This window comes from Anomaloglossus baeobatrachus, chromosome 4, assembly GCF_048569485.1.
Source record: "Anomaloglossus baeobatrachus isolate aAnoBae1 chromosome 4, aAnoBae1.hap1, whole genome shotgun sequence".
Lineage (NCBI taxonomy): Eukaryota > Metazoa > Chordata > Amphibia > Anura > Aromobatidae > Anomaloglossus > Anomaloglossus baeobatrachus.
Genome location: NC_134356.1, coordinates 698,457,499 through 698,480,325, shown reverse-complemented (window position 1 = coordinate 698,480,325; position 22,827 = coordinate 698,457,499). Strand labels below are relative to the sequence as shown.

Genomic DNA, 22,827 nt, shown 5'->3' with positions numbered 1-22,827 from the left:
CCGCCCATGTGATACTGGTTTTGGCACGCACTCTGGTTCTTTCCCGAAGCAAACATTTTCAGACTAAAGATTCACGCTGGAGTAGCGGTGGACGGTACTCGATCCTTTCAGTGTTTTTGTTGACGGAGATAGAATCTAGACGTTTGTATATATAATCCTGTGAATGTACGCAGTTTCCGGTGCAGAAGAAATAGGGGAACACCTGAGAAATGGTGAGATTGCAAAAAAAGCAAAAGTGAAATAAGATCAAATGAGACCAGCAAATTTAGCATGTGGGGGAAAAAAATAAAATAAAAAATGAATTCTCCTCCGGGGGGGGGATAGGAATGGTTGCCCCAGGGGGGGAGATTAGATGAGGAGAGATTGTGGTAAAGGATGTAATATTGATAGAACATCAAGGGAAGTGTAAATATTGAGATGGATTAAGAAATGTAATTCTGAAAATAGTAACTACTCCTACGTGTATTTTGCCTGTCTGTGAAAATAACTTCTCCCAGGCCTATTAGAAGGCATCGGCCTCCACCCTATAAGCTGTCCCCACAGATTGGACTTGTGTACTGTCTGTAGAGCACTGTGTCCACGTAAGTCCACCCCATTATTTCCTGTTCTGAATGTAGATGGCACGCCCCATGTCCCTCCCTCTCCGGCCTCTTCGGACACCATTTTAACCTATCTAACACCTAGTTCCTTTTTATTCCTCTCTTAGTGGCCATTTTTACTCAGAAACTACATACTTCCTCTTTTGGTGGCCATTTTAACTCAGTCACTACATACTTCCTCTTCAGACGCCATTTTATCCTGGCCAACACCTAGTTCCTTTTTTTCAAGCCGCCATCTTAGGACCCAAAGCCACTGCCCTGTTTATTGCAGGTGCAGCAGAGGCTGCAGAGGAGGGACATAAAGACCTGAAATCCACACTATTTTTTTGGTCATATATGAGTTTGGGCCCCATTGTGTTCCACTAATGAACCTTAACAAAGGACATTGCTAATAATCCAGTGAAAACTGTTTTCCTTCACTTCTGGATATTTGTTTTTGCTGTACCTAGTATATAATTTATTAGACCAGGGTGGAGGATCGTGTGGTCCTCAGGGAATGTTGATCATCAGGAGTTGGCATATGTTAGGGTTTTTGCTGGCAGCACCCAGTGATCTATCCTATCCTTTTGTGTCTTAGTTAGCAGGGCCTCTCTTCTCTTAAGTCTTTCCCTAACCATCGTTGTTATATGTTGGGGGCTTTATCTATCTGTTTGGGGCTGATCCGAGGCAAGTGAAGATTTCTTTCTTCTTTGAGGCTATCTAGTTTCTTAGGAGGTGACGAAGCATCTAGGGAGAGTACGTGCGCTCCACCGCTATTTCTAATTGTGTATATATAGTCAGGGGGTACTGCTTGTTAGTTACCAAAAACTCTTGTCCTGTTCTTCCGGGCTTTTAGGGGATCTTAGTTTTTGGAATCTCAGTATTCTCCTGATACCAATTTACACCCTAATCTGTTCCATACAAACCTGGGTATAGTCCTTTGTATCAGGTCTCCGAGAGCCCATATACAAACAACTACAGCTGGTAACTCCTGATTACAGAGTGAAGGACCAAGACACTCTCTTTCAAGTGGCAAGAGGTGTGGAGATGAATCTAGCAGATTCCAAGACCAGCTAACGTACAAATGTGCTGCATTCACAGTCACCTGAAAACTATCATCACGTTATCTCCAACCCTGGGCCTGCCTGACTACCAGAAGTCATTATGCCTGTTTGCCATGGAGGAAGACAGTGGCCCTTTGGATATACTCAGTCAGATTGGATCCAGCTCTCTCAGAAATACCAACCTAAAGCACCAGTTAAAGCTCAATTCCCGTATGACATCACTGCTCCCTGACAATGTCACCATCTTCCGGTGTGCGGTCCTTAATCCTGCTACACTTCTCCCTCTTCCAAGGGGGGAGTGTGCCACCTCTGACACCTTAGTGGAAGAGGTAGTCAACTCTGGCATAGCCCTACATGATTGCCTTGCACTCCTAAGTCAGGAAACCTCTGGATTCGATACAGTGACGGCTACACCATTGGAAGACCCTGACTTAACCTCTTTGCGGATGGATCAAGATATGCAGATTAAGAAGGACGGTTCCACACGGGTATGGTGGTGGTAGCAGAAGACACTGTGCAGCCGCTACCCGCATTTCTGTCTGCAAAAGAAGCAGAGGTATGTGCTCTCACAGAAGCCTGCAAGATGGCAGCCAACATCTACTCTGTATGGAAGACAAGAGACTTGATCACCGCCAATGGAATTGTATGTAATTATGAGGCCATAGAAGAACTGATGGAAGCTTTGCTATTAACAGACAGAGTCACGGTGAGCAGGGTTGAGGCCTACATTGCAGGAATCAAGGAAAGCAGTAAGAAATGCCCTCGTTGACAGAACAAACAAAGAAGAGGCAATGCAACCACTTACCACAAAAAAAGTCAGTCAATCTGTGCTCTTCAAGTGATCCCCGATGTGAAGAAGAAAGGAAAGATGGAAAGTCTTGGGAAAACATTGTCCTGACCCTACAAAAGCAAGTCTCAGAAGAAGAAGAGGACTGAGATAGAGTGCGGCTGTGGGGTCCCGGAGACCATAGAAAGTGGCCAGGGACATATTTCACTGCCAGTCAAAGAGATATGGCAGGCCTTGGGGACAGAACTGACCCTACACACCCCATACCATTCACAGAATAGTGGGAGGATTGAGAGGTTGGGGCAGTGTAGGAAACAAGGGCATGAGAGTCTTCCCCTTGCATTGTTTAGTGTCAGACACACACCAGCAGGGACCACTAAGTCGAGGCCCAATGAAATCCTGTTTAGAAGTACCCCCAGATACTTTAACTAAACATGTTGTTTAATCAACTAAACATTTGACTAACATACGTTGTTGAGTTTTCTCCTCCACTCCAGATCCAAATAAGATCCAGATCAGGAAATGACTGACTACGAGCCCTGGAACCAGATATGATGGGAACTTCAAAGTCCTCCTGATGACCAGCACTGCTGTAAAGGTGGAAGGGAGACCAACATAGATCCACGCATCCCATTATAAAAATATGTCAGACCTGGGACCAGGAGATGGCTATCTCCCCTATTCTACCCGATACTTTGTGTAAAGAAGATGGTATCCAAGCTTATGGACCAGAAGATGGAGGCACGGATGGGTTGACTATGCATGCTGCCTTTGATTATGTCCCACCATCACCGCCTGAGGAATATGAGGCTCTGAGTGAAACCAGCCCTGATGAATATGAACGGATGAAAGGACCGATGAGAGAACTACCACCGCCTCTTCCCCCCACCCCCCGAATAATGTGTACCAGTGTGGAACATAGCCATGAGGACAGTTAAGGGGATACGGACAGGATCTGACTTCCTATGCATAGTCTGTTGGGTGAGAAGGTTCATCCACAAGGGATGGATTATCTCGTAGGCAAGTGAGGTAACCATCGGCATTAGGACAGATCGACAGACTCGACGGAAGTAGGAAAAGATTTTTGGCTATCTCCAAAGGGGGGAATGTTATGGACATGGTTATGGACTGTTATGAGTATTATGAATTATATGAAGATATCCAAAAACCCGACTCAAAATGGCATTTGAACTGTACTCAGATACGGGACTTTCTCGTCATAAGTGATTCATGCTGACTTAGCCTAATATAGAATGAGGAAACACATATACAGTACATATATATCTCAAAATAAGCTCTTTTTGCAGTTTACCCAGTAGGAGAAGTGTTACGTATTCTTGGCTCCTAGCCAACTGATTTCTTTAAATGTATCTTAACTTCCGCAATTAAACCAGTCATATTTCCTACGTAGATTCGTGAACAGCTCTGAACTGTGTGGATGAATAGCATGGATTTGAAATGCAGATGGATTTAAGACGTTGCTGCATAACTTGCATTGCATTACTCTAAATTATGCCCCCCTTAACAACCGCATTCAGAAATACCCAATCTATCAAAATAGAAAATCAATTTATCTGATCGGTTATATACTTGTATTTTTCATATTTCTAAATTATTGCTATTTAGGGATTCCCTGGACTACTGTAGCTTGGAGCTAGCCTTCTAGTATATGTACTGATCACCAACTCTTGATGCTTTTTATCTAACACGCTTGCGCCTGCTTATTTTACCAACTATTGCTGTTTTTTTTTTCAGGGCATTGTGTGCTGCATTGCGCATGCGCGGCTCACTTCTTGTGATTGGTCAACTTAATTACCAGCGGTGATTTTGGTGGAGACACTGCATGTTGCATCGCGTGTGCACGGCTCATCTTCCATGGTTGAATGATCTCCCCGCGTCATCAACGGTGACATCTTCACACTTGTTGTACACGGGGTTCGCTTGTGGCTTCTGGACGGCGCGTGGCACATGTGTGTCTTATAATGCCCGATATCATGGCGTTCTCTTGTTTTATTGATTACAGCTACCATTACAGGTATTTAATCCGTACACTGGCCCCTCCACGTAACTGCCTGATGAAGAGCTGAGTGAAACGGTCGTTGGAGTGGTGCGAGGGGTTGGAGATTCTCCTTGGGTATGGCTTCATTATCTTGATGCAATTGTACTGGCACACATGTACTTTCTTTTTTGAAGCCATGCCTATCCCACGGTGTGTATGGTTTATTTAGATGAATTGTATTAATTATTGATACTCACCATTGGTATCTACCATGTTTACTTACCTATAAGGCTACATGCATTTTTCTAATTGTTTTTATATGGTTCCGGTCTGTTCAAGCTTTATCTTACGTTGTTTTACATTTGGATTCTAGAAATTATATTGTGTATCCATAGTTTAGATCTTTTTGGCTTAGACTAATATAAATTATATACACCAATAGCCTTTGTCCTGTTTATGGTGTTTTTGGTAGGTACCTTTTTTTGTCATCATGCATTTATATAACCCCCCTCTGTGATCCTCCTCTTGCACATACCTGATCTATTGTGATTTTAATGTCTTCTGTGTTTGTTTTTGGTGTTTTTTTTTATAACTTAATAAATGTATACCTTTTCTACTTAACGCTTTTTGAATAATTTGTTGGGAAACATCAGTTCCGTATATTCTGAGGCTTCTTTACGGATCTATTTAGTGGAATTTCCTTCTGACTGTTGGTAATGTAATGAAGCTGTCCCAGACCTTAGATCGTGTTCCCCGGCCTGTGTGACTTCCACCTCTCTCCTTCTTGGTCGCCCAAGGATCTCTGACCTGTGACGCCGGCATTGTCAGATGGAAATTTTTGTACAAATTGTTCAACTCTGGCATTTTGGAATTGCACCATTTTACTAGCCCTCTCCACCGCAGCAATTAGAGATGGAAAGTTCTCCCTGTATTGTGCGTTGAGAAAGGAGAACCATCTATAAGAAGTGTTGGCCAAAATGCGAATAACATGGGATACACGCGCACAGTGCTAATGCACTGCAATATACTATATAATATAATATAAGCAATCAAATGAAGCAGCTTCAAGTCTCCTAACAAAGACTTTTATAGAATAAAAAGTAAAAAAAAATATTAAAAAAATAAATAATGCAAAAGATGTAAACGTCTGATCTGTCAACATCTAAAATAAATGAACCGGATCGATAAGCCGCGTAACGAGGCTAGAAATTGAAACGCCAACAATATGTTTATTTGGTTGCCACAAAATTGTACTAACATGCAATAATAGATGATCAAAAGATTGTATTGTCACCAAAATGGCATCAGTAAACACATCGTCAATAACCATCACACAGCCCCATATCCCGAAAATCTAAAGCGCTACGGATCTCATAAAATGGTGACACAAGCAATTTTTTTTTTATACATTTCTGAATTTTTTTCTACCACTTAAAAAAACTATTATACATCTGTAATCTACAAACTTGTACTGACCTGAGGAATCAAAATGCCAGGTCTGTTTTACCATAAAGGGAACACGGTAAATAAAAAAACAAAAAAAAAATTGTGCAATTGCACTATTTTTTGCAATTTGAATGCACTTGGAATTTTATTTTTAAAAATTTTGGCTAGTGGGAGCAATCCTTATCTATGTAGTCTTCTACTAGGCATTGCTCCCACTAGCCAGTTTCCTACTCCACACTGATGAGGGGCAAATACCCCGAAACAGCTGTCTGTGGATGGATACCATGTTTTGGTATAGACGGTTTCTTGACTGGAGACTGCCCTTCCTGTGGTTGTTCCTTCCCGGTGAAAGACCTGGCTAGTTACCTGCCAGCATTGAGAAACATGTGATGGTGTCTCCGCGGTGTTGGATGTTGATCTTCCCGAGGTCAAGCATCCTTACCTATGAAGACACAATATTGAGACCCATCCTGGAGTCTCAACATTTAAAAACCTTTCAGGCAGACATTAGGACAGTGGCATCAATTGCCCGCCTACCCATAGTGTCTTTGCACAGCAGAGAGGTATGGTCCATGCAACACACAGGCTGTGGCCCGCCATTTCAATTTTAAAAAGTGAGCATACAGCAACCATGCCTTCTGCAGCAGCGCATTCAGAACATAATAGTGCCCTAGAAATTTCTGTACAACCAGGTTGATCCATGTAGTGCATATGTGATGTCACTCAGGTGTAGGGCCGCCACTAGGTTTGCACCGTTCTCGCACATGGTCTTCCATGGCTCCAGGTTCAGTGGAGACAGACATTAATCAAACTTGGCCTGGATAGTGTTCCACAACTCTGCAGCTGTGTCACTGCATTCTCTGCTGCATATTAATTTAAGCACTGTCTAACTGCATTGACTACACACAGGATGTGACCTGGCATTTAAATTTTAAAATTCAACAGATGCATGAATGACAGGAATAGGCCTCTTGCTCCCAGAAGACTGACACTACGGACAAAAGCTAACTTGAAGACCCTACTTTGCGTCTCCACATTTCCAAAAATTAAGGTAAGGCAACAGGAAAAGTGGCAACAATTAGCACACTCTAAAAATAGGCCAACTAACTGACCGCAGTTGGCCACAGCCAGAGTTGTGGCTGAGGATGCTATGTTTCTCATGGCTGCATCACTACATGTTTGTATGGGGGTGGCAATGGGGGAACCTGCAGTGAAGCCTTCCATGAAGACAACCTGCCTTTTCTTGGCACTTCACGGTTGAAAATCTCTTTGTGTGTGAGGTGGAAAGAAAGGGTATCTTTTTCATGTAGATTGTAATGATATAATCAGATTAGCAGTGACTCATTTTCATGCATGTTTGGCAGTGTTGCTGTCCTTGCATACACATATGAATGAAGACTCCATTTGGCAATTGCCAGCGTAACCTCCTCAGCTTCCTCCTCCTCCTTATCTGCTGTGTGCCTCTGGTTTACACAAAGTGGGATATATAACTTCATCATCAAGCTCTATGTGGTCCCAATCCTCCTCTTCCTGACCTGACATCACAGGACAGTATGACTGCGCATCAAATATCTGAGTCTCATCATCATCACCCCCACGCTTGGGGGTTAACATCAGTTGATGGGGTGGGGATCCTGCTTGAACCCTACTTCGTCTGGGCCAGGATCCAACTGACAAAGATTTTGGGTGTATGTGCAGATGCATTCCTCCTCTTGAGTCTGGGAATCTTTGGAGCAAAACTCTGATGCCCATGGGATACAATGTGTGAATAGCTTGCCCATGTGTGTTTCCCCACAGTCAGTTTTCCAGTTGGAAATTTGTGATGCCGGGGGAAACAAGTGTAATTGTGGTGGCAGCTGTAGTAAATGAAGTGTGTGTGTGATGTTAAGGTGAAGGAAGAGGAGGAGAGGCCACTTGATGCAGCGCTTGCTATCCACTCCAGCACATGGTGCTTTGGGATTTGAAACAATGTGCGACTTCCAAAGAAATCTAGTGGAGTAGGCTGTCCAGTAATGGAAGTTGTCCTCAATTCTCTTGGGATAGGATGAGCCGGTGTTTGCTCACTAGACCTTTGACTAACAGAACTTCCGATACATACACCTCCTATTCCCCCTTTCCGACAACCTCATCATGATTTACCACTCATGGTTGATGTACCTTTCCCCTTTCAAACAGAGGTTTCATAAACCTATGCTCACACCTTTCAGACACCGGACACAAAAGCTAAATTATTTATTTCCTGCTTGAGTTGGAAATATTGTGAAGGCACTAAAAAAAAACTCTACTTACAAATGTTGTTCACTGCGTAATTTGGAGCAGACATGGAAAACTGCTAAGAAGACCTTTTTAATTTGTTCAATAGCAAATTTTCAGCAGGCACCACTATCAATACCTATAAATGTGTTTCATTGCGGAATTTTGAGCAGGCAATTAAAATTGCCAAGAACAATTTTTTAGCTAGTTGCCTAGAAAATGTACAGCAGGCCAACACTGCTAACCAACAATACCTATAAATGTGTTTGCATAATTTTGAACAGACATTTAAAATTGGTAAGAACACCTTTTAGATACTTCCCTAGCAACCTTTTAGGCCAGGCACTGCTAACTAGCAATACCTATAAATGTGTTTGTGTAATTTTGAGCAGGCAGTAATACGTAGCAATATCAATTTAGATGCTTCACTGGCAACTCTTTAGTAGGTGCTGCAAGTACCAATCCCTATCATGAAATGTGCCAATTTGTGGCACACATGCACCTTTCCCTATACTGCAAATCCCTATTCTAAACTACTACTCTCCTATCTATCTGAACTACCTAGCATTAAACCCCTTACTAAGCTCACTTTCCAGGAGCACCGGCGGCAGCACCTTCCCCAACGATTAACATTCAAAAAATGGTCCCGACCTTGCATGTCCACTATTTATGTGCACACGGACATGTGACCTAGCCAGCTAATCAGAGAAGCCCTTGTGTCTGAATCTTGTGGATGTTTGCTGCACTGTGGTTGGCTGCATGAACTTCCAGAGATAAGGTTAAAAAATAAGGCGTACTGCGAGTCCCCACCCTTCCACTGATTTTACACATCTCCCCATTCATCAGACAGCACCCCAATCCTGCACAAAAGCAGAAAATGTTATTACAAAAGCATTTTTGGAATGTGGACAATGTTCGGGGGCAAAAAACAAACAAAACAGAAGATTGCTGACATTTGGGGAAAGGAATCCGGTTTGCCGAGCCCGGACAAACAAGCTCAGGCTCGTACCGAATTTGAAACTTTTATTGAACAGGTTCGCTCATCTCTACTTGTGACTTGGTACCTCCTGGTGAGTTTCTTCACCTGTGACTTAATTTGTCCTGGTGAGGTTCTTTACTTGTGACTTGATTCCTCCTCGTGAGGTTCTTCACCTGTGACTTGATTCCTACTGGTGAAATTATTCACCTGTGACTTGATTCCTCCTTGGTGAGTTTCTTCACTTGTGACTTGATTCCTCCTAATGAGGTTCTTCACCTGTGACTTGAGTCCTCCTGCTGAGATTCTTCACTTGTGACTTGATTCTTATTCTTCCTGCTGAAGTTCTTCCCCTGTGACTTGAGTCTTCATGGTGAAGTTCTTCACTTGTGACTTGATTCCTCCTAATGAGGTTCTTCACTTGTGACTTGATTCCTCCTGGGGAAGTTCTTCACCTGTGACTTGATTCCTCCTGCTGAGATTCTTCACCTGTGACTTGATTCTTATTCTTCCTGCTGAAGTTCTTCCCCTGTGACTTGAGTCCTCGTGGTGAAGTTCTTCACTTGTGACTTGAGTCCTCATGGTGAAGTTCTTCACTTGTGACGTGAGTCCTCATGGTGAAGTTCTTCACTTGTGACTTGAGTCCTCATGGTGAAGTTCTTCACTTGTGACTTGATTCCTCCTGGTGAGGTTCTTCACTTGTGACTTCATTCTTCCTGGTGAGGTTCTTCACTTGTGACTTCATTCTTCCTGGTGAGGTTCTTCACTTGTGACTTGATTCCTCCTGGTGAGTTTCTTCACTTGTGACTTGATTCCTCCTGGGGAAGTTCTTCACTTGTGACTTCATTCTTCCTGGTGAGGTTCTTCACTTGTGACTTCATTCCTCCTGGTGAGGTGTGTGGAGTGTGTGCTATAGACACAGACGTCTCTTACCTGATTTATCCCGAGATCTCCGGCACGTCTGTCTCATGTCACCCCTTGGATATAACAGGATCCGCTTGAAGTTTTCCCATCAGAAATCTTGTTCTTTTAATAAGAATCCATGCATCCCTCGGAGAATGTCTCTCTCCCGTACCACACAGGTTACTCACCGGGGAATGACACTCAGGGAAATTAGCTATTTATTAATTGCTTTATATTGCTTCAGAAAAATGAAAATGACAGAACGATAAAGAAAAAAACAACCAAAAAGTAAAATAACAGGAGAGAACAATTACTTGTGTTTCACAAAAAAACAAACGTACAAACAATCCAAAGCCCGATGCTCACAAAAATCATATACAAGATCTAGTAGTTGTTGATATAAATCGTGATTTGGAGCCGTACACGCACCTCACCCTGCTCCAGCCAAACAGATGCCGTCTTCACTCTGCTGCTCATTTTGTGGCTGATGTTCCCTGGTTCCTGGTCGCTTTGGGTTTCCATTGTGATCACCTTCTCTGATGACATGAAGCCTGGAAGCCTGGGTACCTGTCTACAGTCTACCCCTCCCACCAGGTCAACTAGTGGACTGGACTGGCTCCACCTCTAGGCGGCCATCCATTGGTCTGACCCTGGCCTTGTACCATTGTATGGGGAATTGTTTGGGAAAACTGTGATTACCTGGAATTTTTGTGTGTTACCATCACTGGTCTTCCGGGGCCCTAGGGGGGTAGGCCCTGCATCCTGGTGGGGATGCAGAACCTTGTAGCACCTTGATGGCTTCAGGGCGCTACAGAGGCACATCCTGTCTAAAGGGGGCTGTGTAGGAGCTTATATTCTATGTAATGTGCTTCGTGTGGGCGCATACTGTATATGGGGCACTCAGAGCTGGTCCGGTTCTGTTCTTAGTCTTGTCACGGCAGCAGGGCCCAACTCCGTGACCCCGGCGGTGTCAGTTTTTACATGATGAATTGGAGATATTTACATATATACAATTAATATTAATATAAAATAATTATTATTAATATGTGAATATTAATATTGAGCAGAATTGTTTTCAGCCTATTAGTTCAACCTCCATACCAGTCATGGTCTCTCATGTGACAATTTGGGAAAATTATTTGTGTAGCGCCCCTGAACCCATCAGGGCACTACAAGGTACTGCATACAGCCAAAGATGCAGGGCCTACCCCCAGGGACCTGGAAGACCAGTGGCAGTAACAGCAAAACAAATTATAATCACAGTTTCCCCACCATCCACACAGACTGGTGACAGACTAGACATGGACCCAATGGATGGCCACTCTGGGGTGGAGCGGATCCAGTCCACTAGACAACGACCAGGCAGGAGGAGGGGACAAACAGTAGGAGAGAGTAGTAGGAAATGAGAGGAGATGGACACAACTGCTCTGACACGGGGAGTGTAATTGGGACCTGAGGGCCCAGGCGTGTGGTTGCCGGAGAAGCACGGCGAAGTACTCCCGGAACCATAGCACGAACGGGGTACAGAGCCCTAGGTCAGGCAAATGCTCCAGGCAGACCTGATAAAATCTGCACAGTGAGGGGATCATCCAGGACCTCCCTGACCTTAGAAGTCCGGGGGCAACAGCAGTAACGGGAGAGCCAGGGATCGGAACCGAACACCGTCCCTACAGGGTTCACACTGCAGGTGTACGGACTAAAGAGAGACAAACAGGAGGGGACCCCAATTCGCTCCAAACCATGGGGACACACCAACTTGAGAAAGGTACAGGGGAAAGAAACCACCAGGTCACCAACCGGCATTGGGACTAGGGGAACCAGAGGTGAATACCAGCCTTGCTCCGGGTACCAGTTACCAACCACAGTGAGTAAAGAGAACCAGTTACACAGCAACCCCTGTGTGGACTACCTTTCTTTTTGTGCGCAACTCCTACACCTAACCTCCTGGGGCCCCAGCCCTACTTACGGAGGTCCCAACACCCAAGCTGCCATCACATCAGCCCCAGTGGAACTGTGCCGCCTCCGCAGCGGATCGAACCGCTCGCATTCGGGAAGGTGTCAGTTCATGACTCGAGGGTCTCCAGACCCGGGGGCTTAGGGGCCACGCTCTAAAGTAAAAGGGGGATATTTACAAGGGAGTTATAGTTTGTGACACCACCCGTAGTATGCGATAACTGGGAGTACCGCTGCTGCCGCTGGGAGTACCCGGGGTGATGAAATGAGGCAGCAAGGTGTCATTACCCTCCACGGGTAGGGGCATGCCCCGGGACTCTGGATGGTGATAGTTGGTGCCATGAAGGGGGAAAAGTCACTCATGTACTCACTCAGCCAATAAGCAGACGGTGACAACCGGGTAAACCAAGTCTCTGGGTGCCGCTGCCGCTGAGGGGAGCTCGTCCGGGTCCCGTCCCCTGCAGTGCTGCCTGGTTATCTGTGACCTGCCTCCTGGCACAAAGTTTAAATTCACCGTAGTGGCCCGTAATCTGTAACTTGCCGGGCCCCGCTCCCCGCTATGGCTAAGTGTGGGAGCCTGCTCTCAGGGCTCATGCTTGGGATTTTAGCAGGCTGTTATATGGAAGAACCGATCCCCCTCGTTGAGCTAGTGCCCAGATTCTGGAGCTAGTGGGAACAGTCTCTTTCCCCGTCTGTCTCTTTCCCCATCTGTCTCTTTCCCCATCTGTCTCTTTCTCCGACTGTCTCTTTCCCAGTCTGCCTCTTTCTCTGACTGTCTCTTTCCCCGTCTGTGTCTTTACAGAGCTGTCTCTTTCCCCAGCTTTCTCTTTACAGGTCTTTCTCTGCCTGCCAGTCTCTTTCCAGGGCTGTCTCTTTCCAGGGCTGTATCTTTCCTCGTCTGTCTGTCTGTCTGTGTCTCTGTCTGTCTTTTTCTGTCTCTCTTTTTCTGTTTCTCTCTATCTGTCTCTCCACCGACATCATATTACCTCACACATAAGCTTCTATTAACAGTTTACTGTATTTTGTTCCTATAGCAACCACTGATAGCTGCTATTAATAGCCTGTAGCTCCCACCTCCATTCAGTTTAATGGCGGCAGGATTTTGGAGAGTAACTGTAAATTTTCCTGTCAAAACATAGTCTACGACGTTCCCTGGGTCACATGAGGTGTCTGTGCAAAATTTCGTCATTGTAAATACGACGGTGCAGATTCCTTTAGCAGCATACACACATACACACACATGTCAGGACCGGGAGGACGGATGGGCCCAGGAGGTGGATCCACTGGACCGAGTATCCCACCGGGGGGCAGGGTACACGGCAGCCGGAGCACTGGCGTGGCAGGGACAGGTATAACCAGGTCAGCAGAGTCACAGAGTTCTTCAGGACGGTAAGGAAACAGGCACAGGTACCAGGGAGCAAAGACAAGAAGTCTACACGACACGGCACCAGGGGGCCTGAGCACCTAGCTCAAAAGACAAAGCTTCCAGACACGTTGATCAGGCAACGCCGGTATGGAAAGGCCAGTCTTATATATCCAGCACAGCCGTATGTCACATCCTGCTTCAGGTGTGCTGGGTCCATAAAACCAGGAGAGTGGGCGCGGCCTGGTCCTATACAGAGGCATGAGGCTAATACTCAGAGTCAGACTCATGAGACCAGGAGCAGGACACAGGAGAGCACGAGCGGGAGCGACAGCCATGACCGGTGGACACGTGGAGTGGATCAGTGGGTAAGGAGCAGTGCAATGACGGTGAGGCCGGATCAGTGGGTACGGAGCGGTGGTGCGATGCAGGTGCGACTGGATCAGTGGGTACAGAGCGGTGGTGCAATGCAGGTACGACTGGATCAGTGGGTATGGAGCGGTGGTGCGATGCAGGAACCGGCTCAGTGGGTAAGGAGGGCTGCTGGGACACCGGGAGCGTGACAGTACCCCCCCCTTGAAGCCTCCCTCCCCGCGGCCGGGACATGTAGGCGCGCCGAAGAGGGGCAGCAACGTACTTCCGGGACAACCAGGACCGAGCCTCGGGGCCGCAATCCACCCAATCGACCAGGAAGGACTGCCTACCCCGGACCGTTTTCATGGCCACTATGTCCCGTATCGGAGAACCCAAGTCAGCGGCAACGGAGGCAACGGATAGGGGAAGACAGTCAGAAGCAGGACTGGAGTCGTGGGCGACCGGTTCGGGCGTCTCGGACCGGGTACAGGATAGTGTGTCATCCTCAGTAGCAGGGGGCACCAAAGTCTCAAGTGCCAGGGATGGTGGAACGACGCTGGACTGCGTCGACTCTGCTTCTGGGTCCGGTGGCACCACAGGCACAAGTGCCAGGAGCTGTGGTACACCGCTGGACTGAGTCGTCGCCTCTTCTTCTTCCTGCGGCATAGCAGGCTCAGGTGACAGGGGCCGAGGAACGGGCTGTAGGCAGTGGTCATGACACAAGGACCCCCAGCGAGTAATAGCGCCAGAGTGCCAACTAATGGCAGGGTCATGGAGTTGAAGCCAGGGTAGGCCCAACAGGAGCTCAGGAGCCATCCTCGGGATCACATAGAAGGTGATGGTCTCAGTATGCAAAGGGCCAACCTGGAGTCTCACTGGTTCAGTGGTATATCGGACAGGTTCGTATAGCAGTTTGCCGTCCACGGAGGCGAACCAGAGGGGCTTGGCAAGCGGGATCACAGGTATCTGGTATCGGTCCACTGCAGACTGGTGTATGAAATTAGCCGCTGCCCCAGAATCGATGTGGGCCTCTGCTGTGAACCTGGTCTTCTTCGTCGTCACCTGGACAGTCTGTGTAAGTGGAACGGAGGGGATTCCGGTGCCAAGGGTAGCGGTTCCCACCATCCCTTGGGCCTGGGGTCTACCAGGTTTCTCAGGGCATGTCCGAAGCATGTGTGACCCGTCTCCACAATAGAAGCACAGGCCCAGGGCGAGCCGTTCTGCACGGCGTTGCTTGGCTTGGTTCAGTCGGTCAATTTGCATGGGTTCCGGAAACATGTCACAGGAAGGCAGGGGCAAAGGAGCGGTAGGCCTCTGCGGGGACAAGGCGTGACGGGGTGGTAGCTTCTCCCGGAATACCTCTTTGGTTCGCTCCTGGAAACGGAGGTCGATCCGGGTGGCTAAGGATATTAAAGCGTCCAAGGTGCGTGGAACGTCACGGCCAGCAAGCTCGTCTTTGACGCGGCCAGAGAGTCCTTCCCAAAAGGCCGCCGTCAAGGCCTCATTGTTCCAGCCCAGCTCAGAGGCGAGCGTGCGGAACTGGATGGCGTATTGGCCGACGGTCAGGGTCCCTTGGCGTAGCCGGAGGAGCGAAGAGGTCACTGTGGTGGTACGTCCGGGTTCATCGAATGTACTTCGGAAAGCGTGCAGGAATTCCCGGATGTTAGTGGTCATTGGATCCTCATTCTCCCACAGGGGGTTAATCCAGGCTAGAGCTTCGCCTTCCAAGTGCGACATCAGGAACGCCACTTTAGCCTGGTCTGAGACAAACAAATGAGGAAGCAACTTGAAATGCAGGGAGCACTGGTTCAAGAAGCCGCGGCAGGACTTGGGATCCCCTGCATAGCGAGGCGGAGCAGCGAGGCGAAGTTGCGAGGCCGTGGCGGAAACTGGTTCGGAGCCGGAGACTGGTTGCTGCGTGGACTCAGACGAGGCAGCGGTCTGCAGCGTATATAACCGGTGGTCCATGGACGCCAGGAATTTCAGCATCCGGTGTAAGGTGTCACGCTGTTGCACCAGTTCCTGGCGTAGTTCGGCCAGCTCAGATGTTTGTGCTCCAGCGGGATCCATGGCCTAATCAAACTGTCAGGACCGGGAGGACGGATGGGCCCAGGAGGTGGATCCACTGGACCGAGTATCCCACTGGGGGGCAGGGTACACGGCAGCCGGAGCACTGGCGTGGCAGGGACAGGTATAACCAGGTCAGCAGAGTCACAGAGTTCTTCAGGACGGTAAGGAAACAGGCACAGGTACCAGGGAGCAAAGACAAGAAGTCTACAGGACACGGCACCAGGGGGCCTGAGCACCTAGCTCAAAAGACAAAGCTTCCAGACACGTTGATCAGGCAACGCCCCTATGGAAGGGCCAGTCTTATATATCCAGCACAGCCGTATGTCACATCCTGCTTCAGGTGTGCTGGGTCCATAAAACCAGGAGAGTGGGCGCGGCCTGGTCCTATACAGAGGCCTGAAGCTAATACTCAGAGTCAGACTCATGAGACCAGGAGCAGGACACAGGAGAGCACGAGCGGGAGCGGCAGCCATGACCGGTGGACACGTGGAGTGGATCAGTGGGTAAGGAGCAGTGCAATGACGGTGAGGCCGGATCAGTGGGTACGGAGCGGTGGTGCGATGCAGGTGCGACTGGATCAGTGGGTACAGAGCGGTGGTGCAATGCAGGTACGACTGGATCAGTGGGTATGGAGCGGTGGTGCGATGCAGGAACCGGCTCAGTGGGTAAGGAGGGCTGCTGGGACACCGGGAGCGTGACAACACACATACAGTCAGCTTTATATATTAGATAGAGTCATTTGACACACAGGGATCTATCCTATATATTATATATAGAGTCATTACACACAGAGGGATCTATTCCTATATATTATATAGAGTCATTACACACAGAGGGATCTATTCCTATATATTATATAGAGTCATTACACAGAGGGATCTATTCCTATATATTATATAGAGTCATTATACACAGAGGGATCTATTCCTATATATTATATAGAGTCATTACACAGAGGGATCTATTCCTATATATTATATAGTCATTACACAGAGGGATCTATTCCTATATATTATATAGAGTCATTACACACAGAGGGATCTATTCCTATATATTATATAGAGTCATTACACAGAGGGATCTACTCCTATATATTATATAGAGTCATTATACACAGAGGGATCTATTCCTATATATTACATAGAGTCATTACACAGAGGGATCTATTCCTATATATTATATAGTCATTACACAGAGGGATCTATTCCTATATATTCTATAGAGTGATTACACACAGAGGGATCTATTCCTATATATTATATAGAGTCATTACACACAGAGGGATCTATTCCTATATATTATATAGAGTCATTACACACAGAGGGATCTATTCCTATATATTATATAGAGTCATTACACACAGAGGGATCTATTCCTATATATTATATAGAGTCATTACACAGAGGGATCTATTTCACGTGTTTATTATATACTAGCTGTACTACCCGACTTCTCACAGCTTGAGGAAGCAGCTGCTGTTCTCAGGTGTCAGCCTTGTTTCTCGGTCTTCACATTTTTCATTGGCCCGTAATGCAGCTTTTCTTTTCGCATCAGCTGACATTTGTGCCAAGGAATTCCTTTTCTTATGAGGCATTATTGTGGTAAAAATAGTCTGTTATATTATATTATAATGGGCTCCCCTAATAGTATGCTATTAGGGGAGCCCATTTGGAAAGGGGTGCTTTGAAGATCTTAGTGTCCTCCCATCAGCCTCAGAACAAATTAGCATATGATGTGGCAAAGGGGCTTCCCATTGTAGTGCCATTGAGCTTGTGGTAGACCTTAAGGTCATAGAGAAAAAAGTTGTGTGTCAACACATGTATCAACAAATGCAGTAGATTCATTATGTTTTTGATAATGAATTTCTTGAGAGTTTAGAAAATATTGCATTGGCCTCAAACCAAATCCATGCGGAATAGATATTTACAGGCAGAAAAGGGGAAAGCAATGAGGGACCTAGCAGGACTGAAGACACTGCCAGTGAGATTTCCCAGCCAGGGGATCTCGCACTTTAGCGTCTTGATTACGCAGGAGAGGAAGACCCACCAGGGATAGCACAGGTGTGGGCCGTACCGCCATGATATGAGTCAACACTGACCCTCGACCCGATCAAGAATAGGACTGCGGGAAATCCTGTACAGGGGTTTCTCATCTCCAAACCCTTGGTGCACACTTGCGAACATCCACAGGACATCTCCGGTGAGAAAGGGCCGAATGAGCAGGACCAGGAGAGTCCATGGATTCAGACCTGCAAGTATGCTACTTATGAAATTGGGCTCAAACGGATCCAGAAGGTCGTACAAAGTTGGGAGAAATGGTTTGGTAGGTGGATGGGTTTGATTTCTTCTATATTGGTGCAGATTAAGGTGGATGATCTGGAGCTTGCACCAGTGCGTCTGGCTCGCTTTGACTTCTCGACATGTCTGGTAAACTAGTGTCTTGAAACAGGAGAGGAGGTTTTTAAGCAGAGTTGTAGGTGTGGATAACACTTACCAAAGCTGGACTGACCTTGGTAGAAAACACTGGTAGCTGTAGAGAAGTCAGGAATAGCAGAGAAGAAAAATATGTGGCTGGACCGGAGCAAAGTGGAAGGTGAAGCTAAACTCCTGACAAACATGTGCTGCCAGAGCACTATACTACCTCAATATGCAGCAAGCAACCACCTGAGCCGGTATTGAAAGGGTTTTGATGATGAGATTAGAGAAGTATGCCGAGTTATCACAGTAATCCTGTGCTGTCTAGCACAAAAAGAGTCATCCATAGAGGATGAAACAGAGCCCGGCACTGGAGCCGGAACAGGTGAGTAATAGTCTAGACCTGCCGAGAAGATAACTATCAGAACCAAGAGCTGGCAAGATGGTAATATATCGTGTCCCATGGAGAGGTCACACAGGCAATGATTCTGTTTGTACGTCTTGATTATGTGTTGAATGTTACTTTCTCATGTTTGCCCATAGTTGAGACCTGGAAAACAGGTGAACTAATTGAATTACGATTCCTCTCACATGTTGGTTCCTCAGACTATATATCAGGGGGTTCAGCATTGGAGTCACAACCGTGAAGAAGATAGAAGCCACCTTGTCTCGTACAGTAAAGACACTGGAAGAAGGACGCATGTATGTGAATAGCACAGTGCCAAAGAAGATGAAGACACACATGAGGTGTGAGGAGCAGGTGCTGAAGGCTTTCCTCCTACCTTCTGTGGATTTTATGTTTAGAATTGAAAAGATGATTAGGGTGTATGAAATAAGGATAGTAATCAATGAGCTTGAGGCCAAAGAACCTACAATATAGATAGTGACCAGGTCACAGGTAGAGGTGTCTGAGCAGGACAGTCTGAGGACCACAGGAGAATCACAGTAGAAGTGGTCAATGAGGTTAGGCCCATAGAATTGCAGAGTGAAAGCGCAGCCAGTCAGTATGGAGGATTGCAGGAATCCAATGGAGAAGGAAAGAAGTACAAGGCATAGACATTTCTTCTTAGTCATTATAGACACATAATGGAGAGGGTGGCAGATTGCAACATAGCGGTCATAGGACATGGCGGAGAGAAGAAAAGTCTCAATAGAGCCCAGTGCGGCATAGAAGAAGAACTGGAGAGCACAACCTTCAAAGGAGATGATCTTCTCCAAACATTTGAGGTCCACCAGCATCTTAGGAGTTATGGTAGAGGAATAGAAGATATCCACCAGAGAGAGGACACTCAGGAAGTAATACATTGGATTCTGAAGGTTTGACGTGTTACTGACAATAGCCACCAGGCCAACATTGGCCACTATGGTCACAATGTAGACATGCAGAATGAGTATGAAGAGGAAGGGCTTCAGCTTCTCATTATCAGTCAGTCCAGAAAACATAAACTGTCTGACTTCTGTCTGGTTTGTGACACCCATGACCTTGATCTCTACTGGTGAAAGAAAGGATGAAAATCACACATTGAACAGATTCTGATTCAACAGGGACATAAGAAAAACCCCCAAACCTGGACGATAAAGACACAAATACATAACTCTAACAGCATCGATAACATTGCAGGCATTACACCAGGGTCATTGTTGGATACGTCATCACTACAATACCTGTTATATAGCCCATTCAAAAAAATTCAATCAGAGGAAGTGGAGGAAGCAGAAATGTACCAGTAGATTACATTTTTTAATCCAAGCAAATTGAAAACCTCTCTCGAATTATGGACTAATTTACCTTACTGAGAAAAAAAATCTTCAGATTCCTATTATTTAAGTCTGTATTCAGCCATGGACGAAAGTTTTCAGACTGACACAAGTTTTGTTTTTTACTAGTGATGGGCGAGTGGGCTCAGCACTGCTCGGTATGCGATGGAGCATCAGGGTGCTCAAGACGCTCGATACTCAATCAAGTATCATGATTCTTAGGCGCCATGATTGAGTCTCCACCCTGCATGTTTGGCGGCTTTTTATCAGCCACTAAACATGCGGGGATTACCTACCAATCACGGTAATGCGGTAGCCATGTTGGCTACTGGCCTTTCTGTGACTTGTCAGCCACATCCCATCATTGAGTCTACATAAGACCCAGTTACACCATGCTTGGTGCACTATACCCAGAAATAGTGTAGGGAGAGCCTCTGCTGGAGTACGGATAGTGTATTAGTGGCATGTAGACAGTGATTCTAGCCTTACTGATGCAACCTAAAATCAAAAGTCTTTTTCAGGCTTACATCTATTCTATTATCTATTAATATTGCTATTAGCTGCATTCAGTGCAGGGATAGCTGCTGGAGGAGGGATAGCTGCTGGAGGAGGGATAGTTTTGGATTAGAGGCACATAGTCAGAGTATATCGCTTTACAGTCCTTCTATAAGTATACTGCTGCTGCTACCTAGCTACATTGTTCAGAGCACGGGTGATGTTATGGGACAAGTGCTGGTGTAAAGTGAGGAAGGAATACTGTGAAATATATTGATGTCTGGGTACCGAGTACCACATGATAATTACTGCCATAAGGTTGCGGAAAACCTCATAGTCCACAAGACTAAACAGTAACATTTCCAGGAGAAGCAGTCAGGATATGCAAGCACATAGCTTTCTTTATACTTTATCCTTTTCCACCAGCTTCGCATGTAAAGCTTTCTCTCTAATTGTGAGCAGTCAGCGTCTGAGTAGACACAGATGGGGGATGGTTACCCTGATTATGGCGTCATAGCTGCTCACCAGTTTGGTCGATTACCCAGTTTTGTCAGTTGAGTGAGGGTCGGCTGCTTGCCCTCAAAATTTATCAGTGAGAACCACTTAATGGCCCTCTAAAAATTGGTAGTGTGATGGTGGGATATGGGGGGAGGTGTATTATGTGCTAATTCCTATTTTAGGCTTGGTTCACTGTCCATTATTTGTATTGCTTGTGTGTACATTGTATTGTCTGTAGGTAATCACCCCCTGTAGTGTTCCTGGCCCCAAGTCTGGGGAAGGGGTGGGCCTGGAATCCACCTACTGTAAACTCTCTGCTTACCTGGGGGATTTGGCAGTCTGTTGGAGAACTTGAAGAGAGAAGGATTGATCCTCTGGAAGATACTGGCTTCTCAGAGAGATCTGGACATTTATCACTTACCGGACTATATTTGTGTTACTGGACTAATTTTACCCTCTCTTTTGTGGATTATCTTATGGACAGTTTGATTTGCATGGAAAAAATGCTCTTTGGATTGTACACCTATCTCTCGCTCTGTTGATCGTGTGATATGGGAGAAGGACCCCGTCACAACTGGTGGCAGCGGTGGGATCAACAGAGCACAGCTTAATGGAGATCAACCCACAGAGTGAGTACAGAAACTTGACTGCATCCAGTCTAAAGGAGAGAGCCAAAGATCTGGGCCTGAACTACCAGGGATTGAGTAAAGAAGCCTTAATTGATCTACTGGTGGGTGCGAGCCAGTCCACCTCCTCCCAGATTATATAAGGATAAGGCTGCACATCAAACTTAGATAATGGTATAATGCCTCAAGCATATGGAAAAATATTGGAAAATACAATGAAAAATGCTACTTGCTAACTTGAACATGTGAATAATGAATTGCATACCTGCCATGAATATTAGGAAAAAGGAGATATTTAGCAATCGCATTGATCAATGCAACTGAGCCCCAAAACCTCGTCAAGGTATATCTCTATATTGGGGTCCCTAGCTCTGTGACCCTAACTGTGTGTCATCTCATTGCAATTAAAAACTGCTGTGGGTGGAGAGAAGTAACCAAGGACTGTCTTATATAGGAGATGGAAAAAACATGGCCGAAAGGGGCGGAGCTGTGTTCACATTCAGAAAAAAACTACATATAACTGAATAGGATAACTGAAGTGAGCACTAATATATATATTCTGAGTGCAAGCCAAAAAAATACATACTATATAAGGATAAGGCTGCACATCAAACTTAGATAATGGTATAATGCCTCAAGCATATGGAAAAATATTGGAAAATACAATGAAAAATGCTACTTGCTAACTTGAACATGTGAATAATGAATTGCATACCTGCCATGAATATTAGGAAAAAGGAGATATTTAGCAATCGCATTGATCAATGCAACTGAGCCCCAAAACCTCGTCAAGGTATATCTCTATATTGGGGTCCCTAGCTCTGTGACCCTAACTGTGTGTCATCTCATTGCAATTAAAAACTGCTGTGGGTGGAGAGGGGTAACCAAGGACTGTCTTATATAGGAGATGGAAAAAACATGGCCGAAAGGGGCGGAGCTGTGTTCACATTCAGAAAAAAACTACATATAACTGAATAGGATAACTGAAGTGAGCACTAATATATATATTCTGAGTGCAAGCCAAAAAAATACATACTATATAAGGATAAGGCTGCACATCAAACTTAGATAATGGTATAATGCCTCAAGCATATGGAAAAATATTGGAAAATACAATGAAAAATGCTACTTGCTAACTTGAACATGTGAATAATGAATTGCATACCTGCCATGAATATTAGGAAAAAGGAGATATTTAGCAATCGCATTGATCAATGTAACTGAGCCCCAAAACCTCGTCAAGGTATATCTCTATATTGGGGTCCCTAGCTCTGTGACCCTGTGTGTCAT

General features: G+C 45.8%; 1 protein-coding gene across 1 annotated transcript; it reads right to left on the bottom strand.

Moving 5' to 3' along the window:
- Window positions 1-18,679: 18,679 nt before the first annotated feature.
- LOC142303056 (olfactory receptor 5B12-like) lies at window positions 18,680-19,639 on the bottom strand. The gene has a single exon (XM_075344148.1). It carries the CDS (start codon window positions 19,637-19,639, stop codon window positions 18,680-18,682), a length of 960 nt encoding a protein of 319 aa, XP_075200263.1.
- Between the last annotated feature and the right edge of the window lie 3,188 nt (window positions 19,640-22,827).

What these genes read in the sequence shown, in the direction of transcription:
- LOC142303056 (XM_075344148.1), bottom strand. Translation starts at nt 19,639, where the DNA reads ATGGGTGTCACAAACCAGACAGAAGTCAGACAGTTTATGTTTTCTGGA.